The 18,165-nt window shown below is 38.0% G+C and overlaps 2 protein-coding genes across 6 annotated transcripts in view; one reads left to right on the top strand and one right to left on the bottom strand.

Moving 5' to 3' along the window:
• The window catches only part of ELAPOR2 (endosome-lysosome associated apoptosis and autophagy regulator family member 2), a 210,808-nt gene extending 204,997 nt beyond the window's left edge, over nucleotides 1–5,811 (top strand). For all 4 annotated transcript variants that reach the window (XM_070470051.1, XM_070470065.1, XM_070470059.1 and 1 more), the window contains one exon: nucleotides 3,417–5,811. In XM_070470051.1, coding sequence (XP_070326152.1) covers nucleotides 3,417–3,476 — 60 coding nt within the window. In that variant the 3' untranslated portion in view covers nucleotides 3,477–5,811. The remainder of the gene's footprint in view (nucleotides 1–3,416) is intronic.
• A 4,932-nt stretch (nucleotides 5,812–10,743) lies between these two features.
• Nucleotides 10,744–18,165, bottom strand: part of GRM3 (glutamate metabotropic receptor 3) — a 227,732-nt gene continuing 220,310 nt past the window's right edge. For both annotated transcript variants that reach the window (XM_020903082.2, XM_070470043.1), the window contains exon 6: nucleotides 10,744–11,293. In XM_020903082.2, coding sequence (XP_020758741.2) covers nucleotides 11,220–11,293 — 74 coding nt within the window. In that variant the 3' untranslated portion in view covers nucleotides 10,744–11,219. The remainder of the gene's footprint in view (nucleotides 11,294–18,165) is intronic.

The following is an 18,165-nucleotide window of genomic DNA, read 5'->3' as shown; positions in this document are numbered from 1 at the left end:
TTATGGATTAATATACAATATTATTTTTTCTGACTTACCTCACTCATGGATGACAGTCTGTAGGTCCATCCATGTCTCTGTGAGTGGCACATTTTTGTTCCTTTTTATGGCTGAATAATAACCTATTGTATATACACACCACATCTTTATTGATTCCTCTGTTGATGGACATTTAGTTTGCTCCCATTCCCTGGTTATTGTTTGCAGTGCTCAGTGAACATTGAGGTGCATGTATCTTTTGGAATTTCTCCAGGTATACACCCAGGAATGGGATTGCTGGGTCATATGGTAGTTCTGTTTTTAGTTTTTTAAGGAACTGTGGTACTCTTCTCCATAGTGGCTGTGTCAGTTGACATTTCCACCAACAGTGCAAGAGGGATCCCTTTTCTCCACACCCTCTCTAGCCTTTATTGTTCATAGATTTTTTTGATGATGGCCATTCTGACCAGTGTGAGGTAATACCACCTCATTGTGGTTTTGATTTGTGTTTCTCTAATAATTAGTGAGGTTGAACATCTTCTCATGTGCTTCCTGGCCATCTGTAAGGCCATTTCTTCTTTGGATAAATGTCCGTTTAGGTCTGCCACCCATTTTTTGATTGGGTATTTTTTTTTTATATTGAGCTACAGGTGCTTTTTGTATATTTTGGAGATTAATCCCTTGTCAGTTACCTCATTTGCAGATAATTTCTTCCATTCTGAGAGTTGCCTTTGTCTTATTTATGGTTTCTTTTGCTGTGGAAAAGATTTTAAGTTTGATTAGGTTCCATTTGTTTATTTCTATTTTCATTCCTTTAGGAGATGGGTCATAAAAGATCCTGCTGTTCCAATTCAGAATTTTTTCTGCCAAAGAGTGTTCTGGCTATATTTTTTATAAGAGTTGTATACTGTCTGGCCTTACATTTAGGTCTTTAAGCCATTTTTAGTTTATTTTTGTGTATGATTTTAGGAAGTGTTCTAATTTCGTTTTTTTACATGAAGCTCTCCAGTTTTCCCAGAACTGCTTATTGAAGAAGACTGTGTTTTCTCCATCGTGTATTCTTGCCTCCCTTGTCATAGATTAGGTCACCACAGGTGTTCGGGTTTATCTCTGGGATTTATATCCTGTTCCATTGATCTATGTTTCTGTTTGGTGCCAATACCATCATGTCTTGGTTACTGTAGCTTTGCCATATAATTTGAAGTCAGGGAGGTTTATTTCTCCAGCTCTGTTCTTCTTTCTCAGGATGGCTTTGGCTATTCATGATCTTTTTATTTCCTTACAAATTATAAATTTTTTTGTTCTATTTCTAAGAAAAATGCCATTGATAATTTGATAGGGATTTCATTGAATCTGTAGATTGCTTTGGGTAATATAGTTATTTTCATGATACTAATTCTTCCAATCTAAGAACATGGTATAATCTCTCCAGCTGTTTGTGTTGTCTTTGATTTCTTTCATCAGCATATTATAGTTTTCTAAGTACAGGTCTTTTTCCCTCCTTAGGTAGGTTTATTCCTAGGTATTTTATTCTTTTTGTTACATGGCAGAAATATTGAGTAGGGTCTCTTGGAGCACAGCAGAAGAGAAAAGCATGCAGGTAGGTGGGTAGTGACAAGCTAAGGAGAAACTTCTTGGAGAAGTTGAATTTTCTTTGGATTCTTGAATTTAGAGCTTAAAAAGATCATTTTGTATGCATCTTTATTTAATGCATGAGTAAACTGAAACCTAGAGAGGTTCACTTTGTCCAAGAGAGGGTGAGTTAGGAATTAGAAACTCTATCTTCTGAGTTCCAATTCAGAATTTTTTCTTTCTACATGCTAGTGTTTCAGTACTTTTTCACAATCATTGATTGACAGCCAATGACATGTGAGGCCTTGGGTCATTTTATGGGAATTAAAAAGTGATAGAATTCCTGCTATCAGGAGATTCCAGTTAATTAGTGATGTTAACCACACACACATACACATATGTGTATATATATCCCACCATATCAGTTATAGGACAAAATCCCCTGTGAATAGAGAGGGCATGGTGATGAAAGCCCTGTGAAGCAAACATGACTGTATAGAGGGCTTCCAGTGTTTTACTTGAAACATTACCTTGAGGATAACAAACAGGTCTCTGCCTCCCCTTCTGGAGGAAGAGATTGAATCAAATCTTCTCAAACAAGGCCACAAAAACCTCAGCATTCCCTTCTGGTTCATGGCTGATGTCTAATGCTCTTTCCTGTAATACATGGTGAGATCCTTGAGGGCAGGCATTTTGTATTCCATAAAGTCTAGTCCATGTTCCTGTAACATATGGATGTTTAACAAATATTTGGATTATCAGTGGTTATTCCTAAAAAATTAAGGCTGGGATTTGTGAGACCTGAGGTAGATTCTGCTAGAACCAGTGGGTCAGGGAGCTACAGTCTGCAGGCTGCTCTCCCAGGGTCTGTTGCCTGGGCAGAGGCAGGGAAATGGGATGTGCTGGTTCACACTGATTTTTTTTTTCCTGTAATCCTGACCATGTAACCCTAAAGTTGATCTGAAGTCTTGGACTTCTCTGCTCAAATGGGAGAAGACACAAAAGCAACCTGATTCTTCTTGACAGATACTCAGAATCTTTTTCCTGTTATTTTCTCTTTTCACTTCTCTCTTTTATACACATATCCATGTGCACCCAGAACTGATTGGCTTCATATTTCTTTTACTTTTAAAATAATCCTAATTCTTTTCGTCTTTATTCTCCTCAACAGCATAGTCCCTCCACTCCATTCTAGCAGCCTTTGGAAAGCTTTGTCTAACAATGAAAACATTGGGAGAAATTTCGCTACTTCCTTTTCTCCCCATTAAAGAAGAATAATTTATCTTAATAGATTACATTTTGAATGCATTATAAAACAAATTCCATCAATGATATACTTGCATTAAAATTTTGATTTATTATCTGAGATGACTTGTTTTTAATATCTTTAGTAAACATGATCCCCAAAGATTTTCCTAAAACTTATCAGTGACCCAAATGATCTTATGTTTTAATTGTGTTCTCTTTATTTCTGCTCTCCTTTTTCTTATTATTTACCCTATGTTATCTTGAGAATATTTAGTTTACTATCTACAGTTTACATGGATAAGTCAGCTATTTCAGCACTCAGATCAGATGTCCTTCTTGGAAGGGTCTCAGTGAATTTCTTCATAAGTATCACAGCTGTATCTTTTGGTATATATTACAGTCATGTGTTTGCTTCTATTTTGGATTGTGTGTCTTTGGGGTAGGCATGCCATCTGTTTTACATGTACTACCCTCCCCTTTAAATGTAAAATCCCAATTATGAGTGGCTAGTGTATTCATTGACCTGATTTCAGAACTTATTTCTGGGTAGGTAAGATCCTAAAATCTTACTGTAATTTTAATGAGTTGATTTTTTTCTTTATATTTTCCCCCCATAGGAAAAAGAAGACCATTTTGAATCTGTTCAACTGAAATCCTCAAGATCTCCAAATATATGAAAAGACAGTGCTGTAGCTGTCAGACTAATGAACAAAGAAACCCATTCTCTACTTTTACAGAACCATAGTTTAGAGCCTGTCCTCGTATCCAGCACATTGGCGCTGTTACAGAGGAGGGCCATGCCACTGAGAAGGGAAGGAGGGTGAAATGTTAGATTGCCTTATCACATGGTCAAGTGTCTTGCCAAAAATAAGAAAGCAAATGGTTTGAGTCTCAACTGAAGATGAAGCTCAACTCAGGAAGAGATTTGTCTGTATATACACATAACTCAAAACCAAGGTTAAGCCCACCAGTGCACTGCTGATGCATGCCATATAATTAATGGGTAATTTTTCCTCTTTATAAATTCTATATAAAAAGTGTGTTTGGAGGGCTAATGTGAGCATATGCATTGTGATCCCATGTATGTCTTTTTTTTTGTTTATATTTTGGGGAAGATTTGAAAAATTTTTTAAGGTACAGTTATTTTTCCCATTATTTATTTTCCTGACCAACCTTTAAACATGTTTTCTATTAAAAATGATGAACAAAGAAAGACAATAGATTTTTCATTTTTCCATAGGGTATCATTCTTGATTTCAGGAGCCTAAGTAAGCAGTAATTCTTAATGAAGAGTCAGCATGTGCTTGGGTTATCTAAACTTACAATCGCCTTTGAAATTCCATCCTTGTTGGAACTGGTAAGAAGGGCTTTTTAAGAAATGGGATTCTTAAAAAAAAATAAAAAGGCAAAGAGAAACTTAGATTTTCCCCTAATAAAAACAAGCTGACACTATCACAAAAGTCAAATGGCTTGAAACAATTTATGTAATACTTGAAGTATAATTTAGAATGAATAGGAAAGTTTTTTTTTTTTAGCAAATCACTTGCAAAATCATGAGAAAAAAGTGGGATGGTTTGTGTATAAGTACAGAGAACTGTACAGAGGTACGGGGTAATTTATGGCCTCCAGAAAATGGCAGTGGGTACATTTGCCCTATGTCAAGCATCAAAGGTTATATGCTAGACTGTAAGGATTATTACTTCCATGGAGGTTTTCTTTTAAAGTTACTTAGAAATTCAATTTTAGAAAATTGCATATATCTGTATTCAAAATAAGAATGTTGTTGTACCATAAGCAGCTATGAAATAAGTATTGTTCTTATTCAAAAATGATCCAGATAATTGTGGTATTTTCTCTGATGGACAGGTTATACTGATATTAGCAGGAATTGAATATTTGTTGAAAGAAGTTTGAATGAAGCTGGGTATGACCAATTTTGTGTCAAACTTGTTTTAAAGCTCGGAAAGAGGGGAGTTTCCTTACCATTTATAATCTAAGGTGATCTTGTTTGTTTTCAATAAACAGTGATCTTTATAGGTTTCAATCCAGAGTTTTAAAAAGACTGGTAATTGGCCAGTGAGGTAGGGCATAGGGACAAGTTTATTAAATGTTTTGCCCCCAGTCTGTCAATGAGGTACACCTTGTAATTTTTGATTCAGCAGGTCATCCTTAGTTTTGTGGGCAATGAAGGAAAAATAAATAATTGAATTTATTTCACTGGTGGGTAAAACAGTGGACCATTCTGTTATTGTTGAATGAATGTTTGTCTTGTGTAAGTCACTACTGTTGGATTCATGAGTATAGGTGAGGTGGGCTTTGTTTTGTTGTTTTTTGTGGAATTTGCAGAGGACATTGCTCTACATAAACCTTTTCTACATTTAATTTCTTACATTTTATTATAATTAGGAAATTATTTTGGCATTGCTCATTTTTATCCTGCCATCACTGCTGGTGAGCCATTCCCCATTTTGTTCAAAAATTAAGCAAAAGAGTAAAAATACACTTGAAATGCACCCTTTCAGAGGAGCCCTGGCAAAGTTATACAGATTGGACAGAGTCAAGAAGTTTCCACACGGCCACCTGCCACCTCTGTCTTCATCTTTGCTGTGTTCAGCATGTATGTTCCAAGCCATAGAGATAATTGGGATTTGCTCGCAGATAGCGTCTTTCTTCTCTTGTCACTGGACTAAAATCTCTGACATGTCAAAAATGCCTTAAATTTTAATGAACTCTCAGAAAATACAGTTGGTATTGAAAATTTTATTTATTTTATTTCTTATTTTAGATATTAAATAGATTTTGGCAGCTCAGTCCCATCTTTGGAAAGAGCTGACTTTTTCATTTGGATCCCAGTGGATTGTCATTTTATTTCAACCACCGAAGAAGTATGACAGAAGGAATATTATGAGGAAGATATTCAGACGAATTCTGGCTATAAAACTTACTAAAGTCTTACCTTTGCAAAGCTTAGTGTAATGTTGAAAGGCAAAAATAAATTAATCACGTTTCTGACTTTTAATTGACATTTGTTACATCTTTGCCCCTCTAAGTGGTGGAAGAACAAGTTATTTATTATTTTTCTAAAAGGCAGTTGTGAAGCCTTAAATACTTCATTAAGTCAGCTATCACCTATAAAATCTCTTAGCACTCTGTCAAAACATATTTAAATCAGTTTTCCACTGAATGAGACCATATCTTCCATGGATAAATTATATCATGCCATTTAACAATGTTGAGCAATTTGATTTGTATTCACTTGATTTAAAGGATTGAACTTTGTTCTTATTGACTTTTCCCCTCTTTGATCACTAGTAATCAAGTCCTTTTCAGGATTAAAAATGTTTCATAGTATTTTTGTGTAGATTTTTGTCATTATTTTCTTCCCAAGGAGAGAAAAGGTGACTTAAATGGTTATGTGGAAGGATTACCTGTGTCTAGTCATTTACCCTCTGGGGTAGTTCAAGACAAATCTGGTGAACTGTCATCTGACATCTGTCAGTACAGCTACTTCTTGTGACTCGTGGTCATTCCTGACGGGAGGCTAATATGCAGATCATTTCTCTCTTCCTCATGAATGCAAATTTCCTGAGAGCTGGGGTGGGAAGTTGATTTTATTGGCAGTGTATTGCTCACATTTACCTTTTTATACTAAAGATAGGTAGAGTAGAACTTCTTCAGAGGATTTACATATCCTCACATCTATTTCCTAGTGACCATGAACATTATCTAAGGTTTACATGATCAAGTTCTAAATAAAGATTGCTCTTAAAAAAGGACTGAAGGAGGATAAACCTAAAAAAAAACCTAAAAAAATACCAACACTTGACTTATTCTTTGGACACTAAAATGGAGTTCACCTTCACAGTAAATGGCCAGAGATTACACTTTTGCTGAATTTTATTTCGGTTTAATGTTTTTAGATGAGTTCATTTTAAGAGTCTCATGCTCTACCAACTGAGCTAGCTGGGCTGATTGATGAGTTCATTTTAGAATCATAAATGAAGTAAAAGATGGGGACAAATAATTGAAAATTAATTGATACTACTATTACAGTTGCTATTAAGGGATATTACTATTGCAGTTGTCTAGATTAGAAGTCAGCAGCCTTTTTCTGTAAAGGGTCAGGTAGTGTTTTCAGCTTTTCGGGTCGTGTGGTCTCTGTTTCAGCTCTGCCATTGTAACATGAAAGCAGCCACAGATAGTCTATACGCAAATGGGTATGGCTACATCCTGATAAAACTTGATGTACATGGAAATTTGAGTTCAATTTTATTTGTCATGAAATATTACTTTTGGTATTTTCCCTCCAACTATTTAAAAATGTAGAAGCATTCTTAGCTCACAGATTTTATAAAAACAGATGCTAGGCTAGGATTTGACCTGTGGGCTGTGGCTTGCTGACCACTGTTTTCCATCACTACAACCCACAAGCAAAACTATTTGGAATAATCTTTTTGCACAGATTCTTTGCCCTTTAGGAGTTTACACCTTCAAGGTTTCTCAAGTCTCTAGAGAGGATCAAGAAAAAAAAGCCCATTACTTTCCCTTGGTGACTTAATCACTCACCAAAGACAAAGCCAGATACTCTTCTGAGTTCCTTTTATAGTTCTAGGACTTGATTGTGGATATTGATTAGGAAATGATAAAATAAAACAAGTGAATTGGTTCAAAATCAACCAGTAAGATTGATTTAAAAGTCTTTTCTCATTGTGATTTCTATAACATTTGTTGCTGAGGTAACTAGATTTGGAGATAATATTCAATCTCTTTGACAGATTTCTTTCAATTAACTATTTGGAAGTAACATATATTGATGCATAAAAGTAGTTTCAGCCTAGATTCTTGAGCTCTGGTGCTGGATAGGGTTCCCTGGCAGCACTGGAGCATCCATTGCATGTATTCAGGCCATGTGCACCTCAGTCCACACATATTTACCAAATCCTATTTTAAGACTGACTGAACTGCAAAGGACACTTAGGATTATTTTAATGATTGGTGGTTCAAGAAACAGATCTCCAATTGCCTTGAGCAAGACATCCCAGTTAGGCTTTTTATTTGCTGGAATTTTCCTAATCTTATTAAAGACTCCTGGATGAAGAATACTGTATAAAACAGCTTGTGGATATTGGTAAATTTGGTTTTGAAGGGAGTAATATTCCTTTTATCTTAGCTAGCCATCTAAGGGTTTCCATCCAAGCCATCAACAGATTTCAAATTACCATTGCTTTGGTTAAACTAATAAGTCCAACCAGTGGGGATTATGCAAATCTAAACTTTCTTTCACAGAGCAGGAGTGATAATTGCGTTATTCATGGGTTTGGGCCTTATTAGGGCTGTGGAGGTTTTAATCCATACTGATGTTCCATCTTCCTGGCACCTCACTTTATTTTTGCTTCTCTGTGGCCTTTTGCTATAGAGCTCTGACACCCCAAACTCTCATGGTGGATACATGGATAAAGCAGGGGGCTAGTTGAGAGGAACTGCGGGGTTGAAGTCTGCAAAGGTACACTGGGTCAATTACCTCCTTTTCAGCCACTCTCTTAATTTGTCCTCTATGTGGTCTTCAAACCAGCTTGCCTCACAGTTTGAAAATGGGACTTTTTTATGCTACTGTGAGAAACCTGAGTGGGCAAGTGAATATTAGTATTTAAACTAGAAGAGGACACAGAGAATTTCAAAAGCTGTGAACACTCAGGAATCCAACAAAAATCAACCATATCATGAGGCTCCGGCATGTTTTTTTATGAGTTGGATACATCATTCTGCTTGAGTTCCTTGCATTCAGGACATTTTTGCAAAGATGGATCAGCTCAGCAAGTTTTATATTCTGAGAGAATGAAATGTTGTTACTGGAGTTAAAGAAAAATCAGTCCCACACCTATTGCTTTGAAATGGCTCATGTAAAAAAGATTTTATAGTTGCTATTTTCCACACATATGCTGAATGCTCTTCAATAAATTACTTCTAGGGATCACATGTTAGGGTGTGTGCCTTTGAGTAGGAAACACGGTTCATGGCAGGGAAGAAAAAGATGATGAGAGCGGTCAGTGAATGCACTTTCAGTGTAAAGACAGGGAGTGAAATACAGTGACCACAGATCAAAACCCGATCCTCAGAAACACCCACTCGGGATTCACCCACAACCTAACTGTCTTGTTTAAGAAGATCCACAATCAGTTTGATTGTTTTGGGCATCAGCAGTGTCTCTGAACAACCCACCTGATATTGCCTTCCTTGGCCTGTCAAATCCCATCAGCGGACTGAGTTTATTTTCTCTGCCATCAGCCTTGCCTCGGCCTTGATTTTGAGCAGATACTCATTCTGAGCACATCTATCTAGCACTCCTGCCAGTTTCAGTCACAACAGAGTTCTTTTTTGACATCTATTGTCTTTTTTGACAACTACTGTTACCCAATCTGCCACACCCACCCCCTCCCATCCATGTTCTTTGAAGCTGAGAATTTAGAGACTGTTTGCACTGTTGTCTTTGAGCATCTGCTGAGTTTTGGGCACATTGATGAGGGTGCTGATTCAAAGACATCTAGAAGGAAGTAGAGAATTGCTAACATAGGACTCCTCAGTTTATTTCCTTCAGGCCAGTCATATTGGCTTTTATGTACCTACTCGTTATTTCTGGATATTTTAAAAATACTATCAGTCTTGATTATCCAGGCCCTGGTTATTCAGCCTGTGGGTCCCTCATAGCCTTCTCACTGTCTCCCTCAGTGGCAGTCTCCTTATTAGCATGTTTTCCAGTCTTGATGCTTCTTAAAGGCAAGTACATGTTAATCCTCTTCTTCCCTGTCATGAGTTGAAGCATGGCCCCCTACGAGTTACACATCCTAATGTTATTTCATTTCAAACAAGGGCCTTAGCAGATGCAATTAAGGATCTTGAGGTAAGATCATCCTGCATTATCCAGGTGTGCCCTAAATCCAATGACAAGTGTCCTCAGAAGAGACACACAGAGGAGAATGTGACATGAAGACGGTCGCAGAGATTGGAGCGATATGATGTCAAGAAGCTGACCACCACCAGAAACTAGAAGAGGCATGGGATGGATCCTCCCCTATAGCTAAGAAGGTGCAGCTGCACAGAGTCAATTTTTGTTGTCTTAAGTCACTGACTTAAGACATGTTAAGTCGTCAGATTAGTTACAGGAAAAAAATACATGCTCTGTCCGTGGTATCCGGTGCAGGACCTAGCAGATAGTTAGATTCTCAGTGATTTCTCTACATTAATAAATGATTCGTGACGCAAGGACTTATCAGGAGAAATAGGACAGTACTGGTAAGAATGACCCCATTTTAGCTTATCCGTGCTTTTCCTGTGTGCTCCTTTATTTAGGTTAGTAAAATATTCAAGTTTAGTGACAAGTCTATGTGCTCCTAAACATTGTTCTTGGGACTTTGGAAAAGAAGATATCCTGCATTTTCATTGCCTCATTCAGCTGTGAACCACCAGCGTGATTTTCCAATGGAATAACAAGATGCTTTTCCAGGCTCCTTGCTAGAAATTTAGGTGGTTTTGGGAAATGAGAGCCATCAAACCTTCCCTGACAGGTCAGTTTTGGTATTCAGAGGACTATAGGAATGGAAGAACTCTCTCCTCACCTCAGAGACCTATTTGGGCAAATTCAGGGCTGCCTTGCAGATATGGCTTAAAGAAACCAATAAGGGTATTATTGTCTGGCCACAGTAATAACCTGATATTTATGGTGTCATCAGTCAAATTCTGATCATGTGATCTGCAAAGATCTGCAAAGAAGTCTAGACATGCTTACAGTTCTCTTACAGGGTAAAACTTGTGTTCAGTGTATCTATTAACAGATGTAAAGAGAAGCATAGTTAGATAATTTCCTCCAACAATAAAATAGAAATGGTCTAAATCAACATATTCAAATTACCTGGAGTGGTTAAATAAGAACAAGGCCATTATCCACCATGCTGGAAAACCTTGAAGGTTTTATTCTCAGTATCTTTACATTAATACAGATGCTTTTGATTTTGTGCTGAGAAAAACAATCTGTTACACATAATGTAACTTTAATATACAACATAGAAACTCATCCTAAGTTAGTTACAACAAGGGCCTACAAAAAACTTCATAGGAAAAAAAGTTATCTAATATTGCCACCATATTTTCTAATAGACTGACCCTGTCAGACCCTGTCACCAGTGCTCAGCTCTGTAAACAATGGGTTATTTCCAGGTTCTAAGGAATCATTAATAATCACTAAAATCAGTCTAAAAAGTTCTAGCACATCACTATATACTGTACAGTCCTTAAAAATAATTTATTGTACTGTTTCTAAAAAAAGGTACTAGGGGTATTCGTTTGCTGTTTCCACATTCTGGAGCTGCACATGAGCACTTTCATCTAATATCCTAAAAACACGACAACTGAACTGCAATTCACAATCACAGAGATGAGGTGGTGGAGTCGAGGACTTCCCGGCCGTTGCACACCGTCGGCATGTATGTGCTGGCAGAGGCTGGAAAACAGGACAGAAAATGCTGCATTAGTCAAGGGGGCCATAGAGCTACTGGCATGGATAATCCTAGATACTAGTTAAAATTCAGTGGAAAACTCATTTTAACTTGGCTTTAGAAAATGCTAGGTGATTTAATGCTGCAGCAGGTCAAGTTTCAAAACATGCTCTGCACAAAATTAGTGTGTATCCTGGATCTTACCTCCACTAATGTCATACCTCTTGGAGAGAGTTGATAAGCATAATCACTGTTGAAAGAAGTCACTTGTGGGTTTAAAATTAACTTTGGTAATCTCCAAACTGGTTAAAATATGGTGCATAAAATTGAAGACTCATGGCAATTTACTTAGAGTGTTAAGTTATTATTTTCAATACCTTAATTTTGTTCTCTATGGACAGGATGACTCTGTGGACCCAAGAGTCATCTGTGAACCCACTGCCTTGGAGAATAGTTTCACGTGTTTTCATTCTTCAAGTGGATAACCTCAGTGAAAATTCTAGTGAGAGCTGAGTTGTAAGAACTTCAATTTCATAATAGTTTGCAGAAAGAAAGGCATTTCAAAGGAATGATGCTTCTATTAGTGACAACAGTGATGACCGTGTCAGGGTGTGAGTATAATATGGATACAAGTATTCATTCTTTTTATGGTCATTATTTTCCTAGATGAAATTCCTAACTGAACTTGTTTTGAACATTTTTTTGTGTGTGTGAGAAATGTAAAGACAGCTAAGTTATATTTATGTCTCCCTGAAAACTTTTTCCTCTTACTGAATGAGAACAAAAGCAAGTATCCCCATCCTCCATGGGATGAAAGAACATGGCCAAGAGAATCAGTTAGCAATGGCCTCACATTCCCTTTCGGAACTGCTGACGTCCTGTCCTTGGTCTGTCCATCTGGTGTACTCTGCACTAGAGGAGCTGATCTCCTCGGCTACCTGACCACAGCCCAGGTCAAGTTGCCCAGTCAGCTGTCTCATTCTTTAAAGACATAGCTCTCTCAGTTAATAATCAAATAAACTAACTTCATGCTAAAGTGTTCATGTTCACTATCGCAGTGGAAATATTCTTGCCGCATGAAACTGCAGTTTTCATAGGAATGTCTTTAAACATGAAGGAGAAGCTAATTGTGAAATTTGCTACTATGTGGCACCCAGTGTGGGATCATTCACCACAGTTGGGGCACTAGAAGTCTGTCAGCAGACACCCTGCTAGGGAAACTCTGGCCTCTCAATTCTGTGCTATTTGTCTTGGTGTGTGAGAGGGTAAGAAAGTCAAGTCTGTGTGGCTGCCTAAGGTTACAGAGGAGTCATGTGATGTGCTAACTCTTTTGGAGATTGTTCCCTTTTTAGAATGAGGCTCACTTTTCTTTACCATGTGAGCCCACAAGAAGCTACAATATCCTGGAGGACAGGGATGGCATAATCTACATTTCCTGAAACTTCCATGGTAAAGACACAGTCCGTACCAGATAAATATTTGATGGAAGGTGATGCATGATAATAATTATAAATGTGAGGGCATTAATTTATTCTTTGCAAAGCTTCTTCATATACTTTATCTGATTCTTGCTTCATCAAAGCTAGATAAGGCAAGAGAAAGAACAAGGTGAAATGAAGTTCAAGCCACAGTTCACGGGAAACCCAGGGGAGTGTTCCTGGCCACTCCGCGTGTAGTTTCTCTACAGCTTCCTCGCGTTCACCTGTCTACCTGGCGTCTCCATGTGGCCGTTTAACAGACATTTCAGAATCCAGTGCCAACACATAATTTTGATTTCTTGACCTGTCCCTGTTTAGCCTTCCTTTTCTCAGTGAACAGTCTCACCATCTGGCCAGTTATCCAAACCAGAAGTCTCCCTTTTACACATCCTTCCTGTTTTCTCTCTCCTCCCGTGTCAAACCTATCATCAGGTGCAGTCAACTCTGTCTCCACCTCCGGCTGCTTGTCTGTTTGAATCCAGTGCCCTGGGCCAGGCCAGCATTCTCTGTCTCGGCTGCTGTAACAGCCGCACCACTGGGCTATCTGTGTCCATCCTTGCTTCCCTGCGGTGCATTTTCTCTGCAGCAGCCAGCGTATTTGCAGATGCAAGTCACCCACGTACGCACCTCCCGTGGCCTCTCTGTGTCCTCCTGACTCTGGTTTATAAATCTCAGCATGATTTAGACCCTGCTTAGCTTTCTGAGTTCATCTAATTCTCTCCTCCCCCGACTCCCATCCCCTTTTGATTTTGTTCTCTAATACAGAATATCTGTTTCTCAGTTTCTAGCCTTCTACCAGGAATATTATTCCTTCTCTTAATCACACATCTGGCTCCTTCTTGTCATCCACATGTGACATGTTATCCTCTGGAAAAGGCTATCATCCAGCTATCTAGTCTAAAGTAACTAACCAGTTACTCTCTGTCACGTTACCCAGTCTTGAAACTGAATTTTTCCCTTGCCTTTTTTCCCCCTTAGCATCTTAAGTCTTACACTCTTGACTAGAAAGTATGCTGGGGCTCTGCTTGTCTTTTTCATTATTTTATTCATCTTGCTGGTCGTGTATCAGACACTGTATAAATACTTTTTCGAATGATTGTATGAATGGTTGCCTTTCAAAAAACGGTGGAGCCAGTGGAAATTTCAACAGGGAAATAATTTATTATCCTGAAGAAATGACAGCAAATGTGAGGCTTGTGAGTGGCCTTGTTTTGGAGCGAGTTGGCCTTCCTCCTTCTCAAGTCGCACGGTGGCCTCGACTGTGCTTACAGAGAACTGGCTGGGCTGTGAGCATCCCATAGCAGTACTGCCTTTGACATTTTGACTAAGCTCTTCATCTTTTCCAGGATCAAGTTTTATTATTTCTGTGCAGGCTTTTCATTTTCAGAGATTGAAAAGGAATGATGTGTCATGGGGGTACGTCTAGCATAGCCAGGGATTAGTGTGTTAGCTCCTTGCTGTCTTCCTTGAACCTGTCTAATCCTTTCTACCTGCATTTCTAAAGATGGCATCAGAAACCTACTCCAGTGTTCCCCATGCTGTTGTGGAATTTGATGAATGCTATCTTAAGAGTACACTTAACGATCTGCTTGTTCACTGCATTCTAAGTTCTTAAAAATCGGGTATATTTTGACCATGTAGGTAAGAAGTACATGGGCCGCAAAGGTAGGCACATGGAAAATTCTCAAACTATTAGTGTCACATAATCTTCTGCCAAATACCATGTGAATGTCATCATGGAATGTTACAGAGTAATCTGAAATGATCTACCTGCTTCATAGGGACTTTAAAGGGAACACCCTATGTTAGAATGTCTAAACTATTCGAGAGGAAGATAGTGCAAATTCAGGGTCTTCTTGCAAGGAATAACAACAGCAAAAAAACCCACAAGACACTGCAGTTTTATTTCTTTCCTAAACACTTTTTAGTGTATCAAAGGGGATTGTGACTTGTATATTTCTGCTTTTCTTTTACTGTTTCATCTGTAGCTTTTGTCAGTGCATTTTTTATTATGTAAAAGATATTTTCATTTTTGTACATGCTGCTGAATATAGCAGAGGAAATTACTGTTTTATGAGTTTACCATCACAATTACTTTGCCTTTCATAAATATTTTACATATGCCTCCTGTATTAGTCCATCTGTTATTCCCCAAGGTAGTAAAATATGTGGAAGAGGAAAGTATTGGCATTTTCATGTGTGTGTGTGTGTTTGTGATGAGCTTTTCTATGATTCTAATGAAATTCTCACAAGATTTTTAATGGCATAAGTTTAGCCTATTTTATTAAGTGCGGTTAGGCAGATTTCTATAATTGTCCTTTCTGTCAGAAATAAGAAGTGTGCAGGCTTATTTTTGGCTTTCCTGGGAGTGGGGGTGAGTAGCTGCTGTTACTCTAGGTTAACATGGTACTTTTTGCTATTTAAAGTGAAAACTGAAGAAAGCTGAAAAAGACCTAATAAGTTCCACAGCTGACCACAGAAGGATCATTCACATCCATCAAAAGGCATGTTTTGCTTCACAAAAGTTGGTGAAGCTTTAGAGATCAATGCAGCCAAGTGGCAGCCTTGTCTAGCACCATGAAATCCATTTTTCTTGTACCAGTAATGCAGAGACTAGCCAGGCTTTGGAGAAAATGACCCAATTTTTCTGAGTAACTGGGCTCTCAATCAATGCTAAACATATTTATTTAATAGATTCTTATGGATGCCAAGTCTGTTAGTCAGTTCAGTGGCTGAGACTTGGTTCCTGAGAATCAGCGTGTTACTCTGTGTAATACATCAGACTTAGGAAAAAAATAAACATTTAAATAGAACAGACATTCCAGTCTGTTTCCATCTGTTCCATTTCCTTGCTCCCAGTGACCCCGAATAATTTCTCCCAGTGTGTCTGCTTGTTTAGAGATTTTACTGCTATGGTCATAGAATACAGTTTCCGTCCACTGTCTGTTGCCTTGTCCTCCTGCTTTGTTATTGGACCTGGTTTTGTTTTACTCTTCACCTTAATTTACTTGTGCTAGGGCCCCTTGGGCCCATTTCAAAAGAAATGAATGTGTTGATAATGTTGTCTGGGCACATGTGACACTGCTAGCCAACCATTTGGTAGCCTTGCTATGTCGAGATATCTCAGTAGGAGACAGAGAATCCATTATTAATAATTTAATTTTCCCTTTATGACCAAAATGTCTTCAACTGTTGCCAGTAGTTTGAAGAGGAAATTATTTTCTATAAACTCAAGAGTTAGTTTCCAAATGTGGAGTTAGAACTTAAGAAAGCAAAGATTGCTTCATTTAATGATTCATTTCTTATGAGACAAGATTCATGGAAAGAGAAAATAGAACCCATGATACAACTTAATTACCTTTATCAACAGAAATTCCACTTGATCTTCAACTTAATACCTCAGTCCATTTTGCCACATAATGCTGTCGTGTTTTCTTTCCAATTATGTTCCTTTATCTTCTCTTCCCTCCCCCAAGAAATACCCAAGTTGGATGCACAATTATCTCTAAATAAAAATGCTCAAGAAGTTTTTGTACTGTTCTACTTATTTTTTGTTCTTCTCCCCTCTTCTTGGTTGCGAAACATCTGTTTTTCCTCTTTTTTTCATCCAAATGTGTTCTCAGGCTAGGATCAGAAACTCATTTACAGCAATTAGTTCAAACAACGAATAGGAGCTGTAAGTGGTACTACATCTAGGGATCCAAGTCGAAAGCTGAAAGTGTTAAACTCTGATAAAATAATATCAGGTATTAGTCCTCCTTTCTTGTGAAGCTGATCCTGATGGCCTCATCTTCCTATTATCCCCAGCATCTGCACACTGTATTGGCTTCCATCGCTACCACCCTGATTTAAGTCATCATCTGGGCTAGGCAGAAGCCTGCTAAATGAGGTAGGTCTCTGCCTGCTCCCACTCTTATATTCTGCCCACATAGCCAAAACAATGCTTTTCAAGTCAGGTCTTGCCACTTCCGATGAAACCCTTTGAGTATTTTCCCAGTTCTTTCAGTAGAAAAATAAAAGTCCTTACAATGACCTCCAGAATCCTAAAGGATCTGCTCCATCTTTGTCCTCATCTCCTCTCCCTTTCACCATTTACCTATAGGCTCATTGCCTCTTTGGCCCTTTGCATGTGCTGTTTCCCATGTGTGGAATGTCATTTCCCCAGAGATCAGCATAACTCCCTTTCATTTCCTTCATGACTCTGCTCAGCGTCACCTTATCACTTCCTCCCACTTTATAAAAATAGTAATACATTCTATTCCCCATCTGCCTTATTTGCCTGTGTTCCCTATTGTTTTCTACACATTGCTTGTCAACCAACACCTGAGTTATTATGGAGTATTGGTTTCTCTGTGCCTTGATTGATGAGATGCAAGCATCATGAGTATACAGTTGGTCCGTTTCATCCATGACCACAGTGCCTAGAGCTGAGCTTGGGCACAAAATTTCTTCAATCCAAGTGTATATTATCCATCAAATTGGTCACATTTATTTTGTTAGTGTTTCTTCTCCCAAAGCCTTTGCAATTACTCCAGGTGAGGTAGAAATGTTAAAATTTTTTTTCCATATGAGTAGGTATTTTCCTGCTATAGGCATACAGATATCTCCATTTATGGATGTTCTCTAGAGAATTTCACTTAAAATGTAAAAGAAGTAGATGAAATAGGATCTAATAAATTGGTGTTAGACCCTTTGTTTTAAGGTATTGATCATCTAAGATCAATGTATGGACAGTGTTTGACTAAATACATATTTTCTTTTTTATTGACATAGTTATGTGCATAGTTCTGAACATGGTACCCTGTTCTTAAAGGCATTAATAAATTTGGGGTTACATGGAAATGCATATGATTATAAGTATCCCTCATACAATACTAAACTCTCTGGTTTAGGAACTTTCTTTGAACTGCTGTGTTTATGTTCTGTTCTAATATGCAATATAGAAGAGAAACTATACAATGTAACTTAATTCAAGAAAGTGAGGCTTTTAAAAAACTATGTTAATGGGAGAAATTATATCTCTGACATAGACATTTAGAGAGTGTCACCATTAATTACATTCCTTTGTCTTCATCATATCAGGTTTTCTAAGAAACTTTGTGGGTAGCCCTTTTGGGATACGTCACCTGGTCTGTGTGCAGCCAGGGTGTGGGGATCACAGGGCTTTCAGAGAGACAGATTTATGGCACTGAACTCCTTGGTATGGGTTTTGGAGAGGAATACAAGTCTGCACCCATGCCGTTAGAACAAGATGATGTCATGTGCTGTGCTTAAGAGAAAGCTTTGAACTTAAAAAAAAAAAATCACTGAATTTGCAGATGCTAAGATTCTCAGTGTCAGAATGGTCTCTGAGATGAATTCTGTGACTGAACCGAGGCAGAAACTCCAGAGAGGCCAGA

This window comes from Odocoileus virginianus, chromosome 1, assembly GCF_023699985.2.
Source record: "Odocoileus virginianus isolate 20LAN1187 ecotype Illinois chromosome 1, Ovbor_1.2, whole genome shotgun sequence".
Lineage (NCBI taxonomy): Eukaryota > Metazoa > Chordata > Mammalia > Artiodactyla > Cervidae > Odocoileus > Odocoileus virginianus.
Note: the sequence above shows the minus strand (reverse complement) of the source record. Positions and strands in the feature narration are given on the sequence as shown.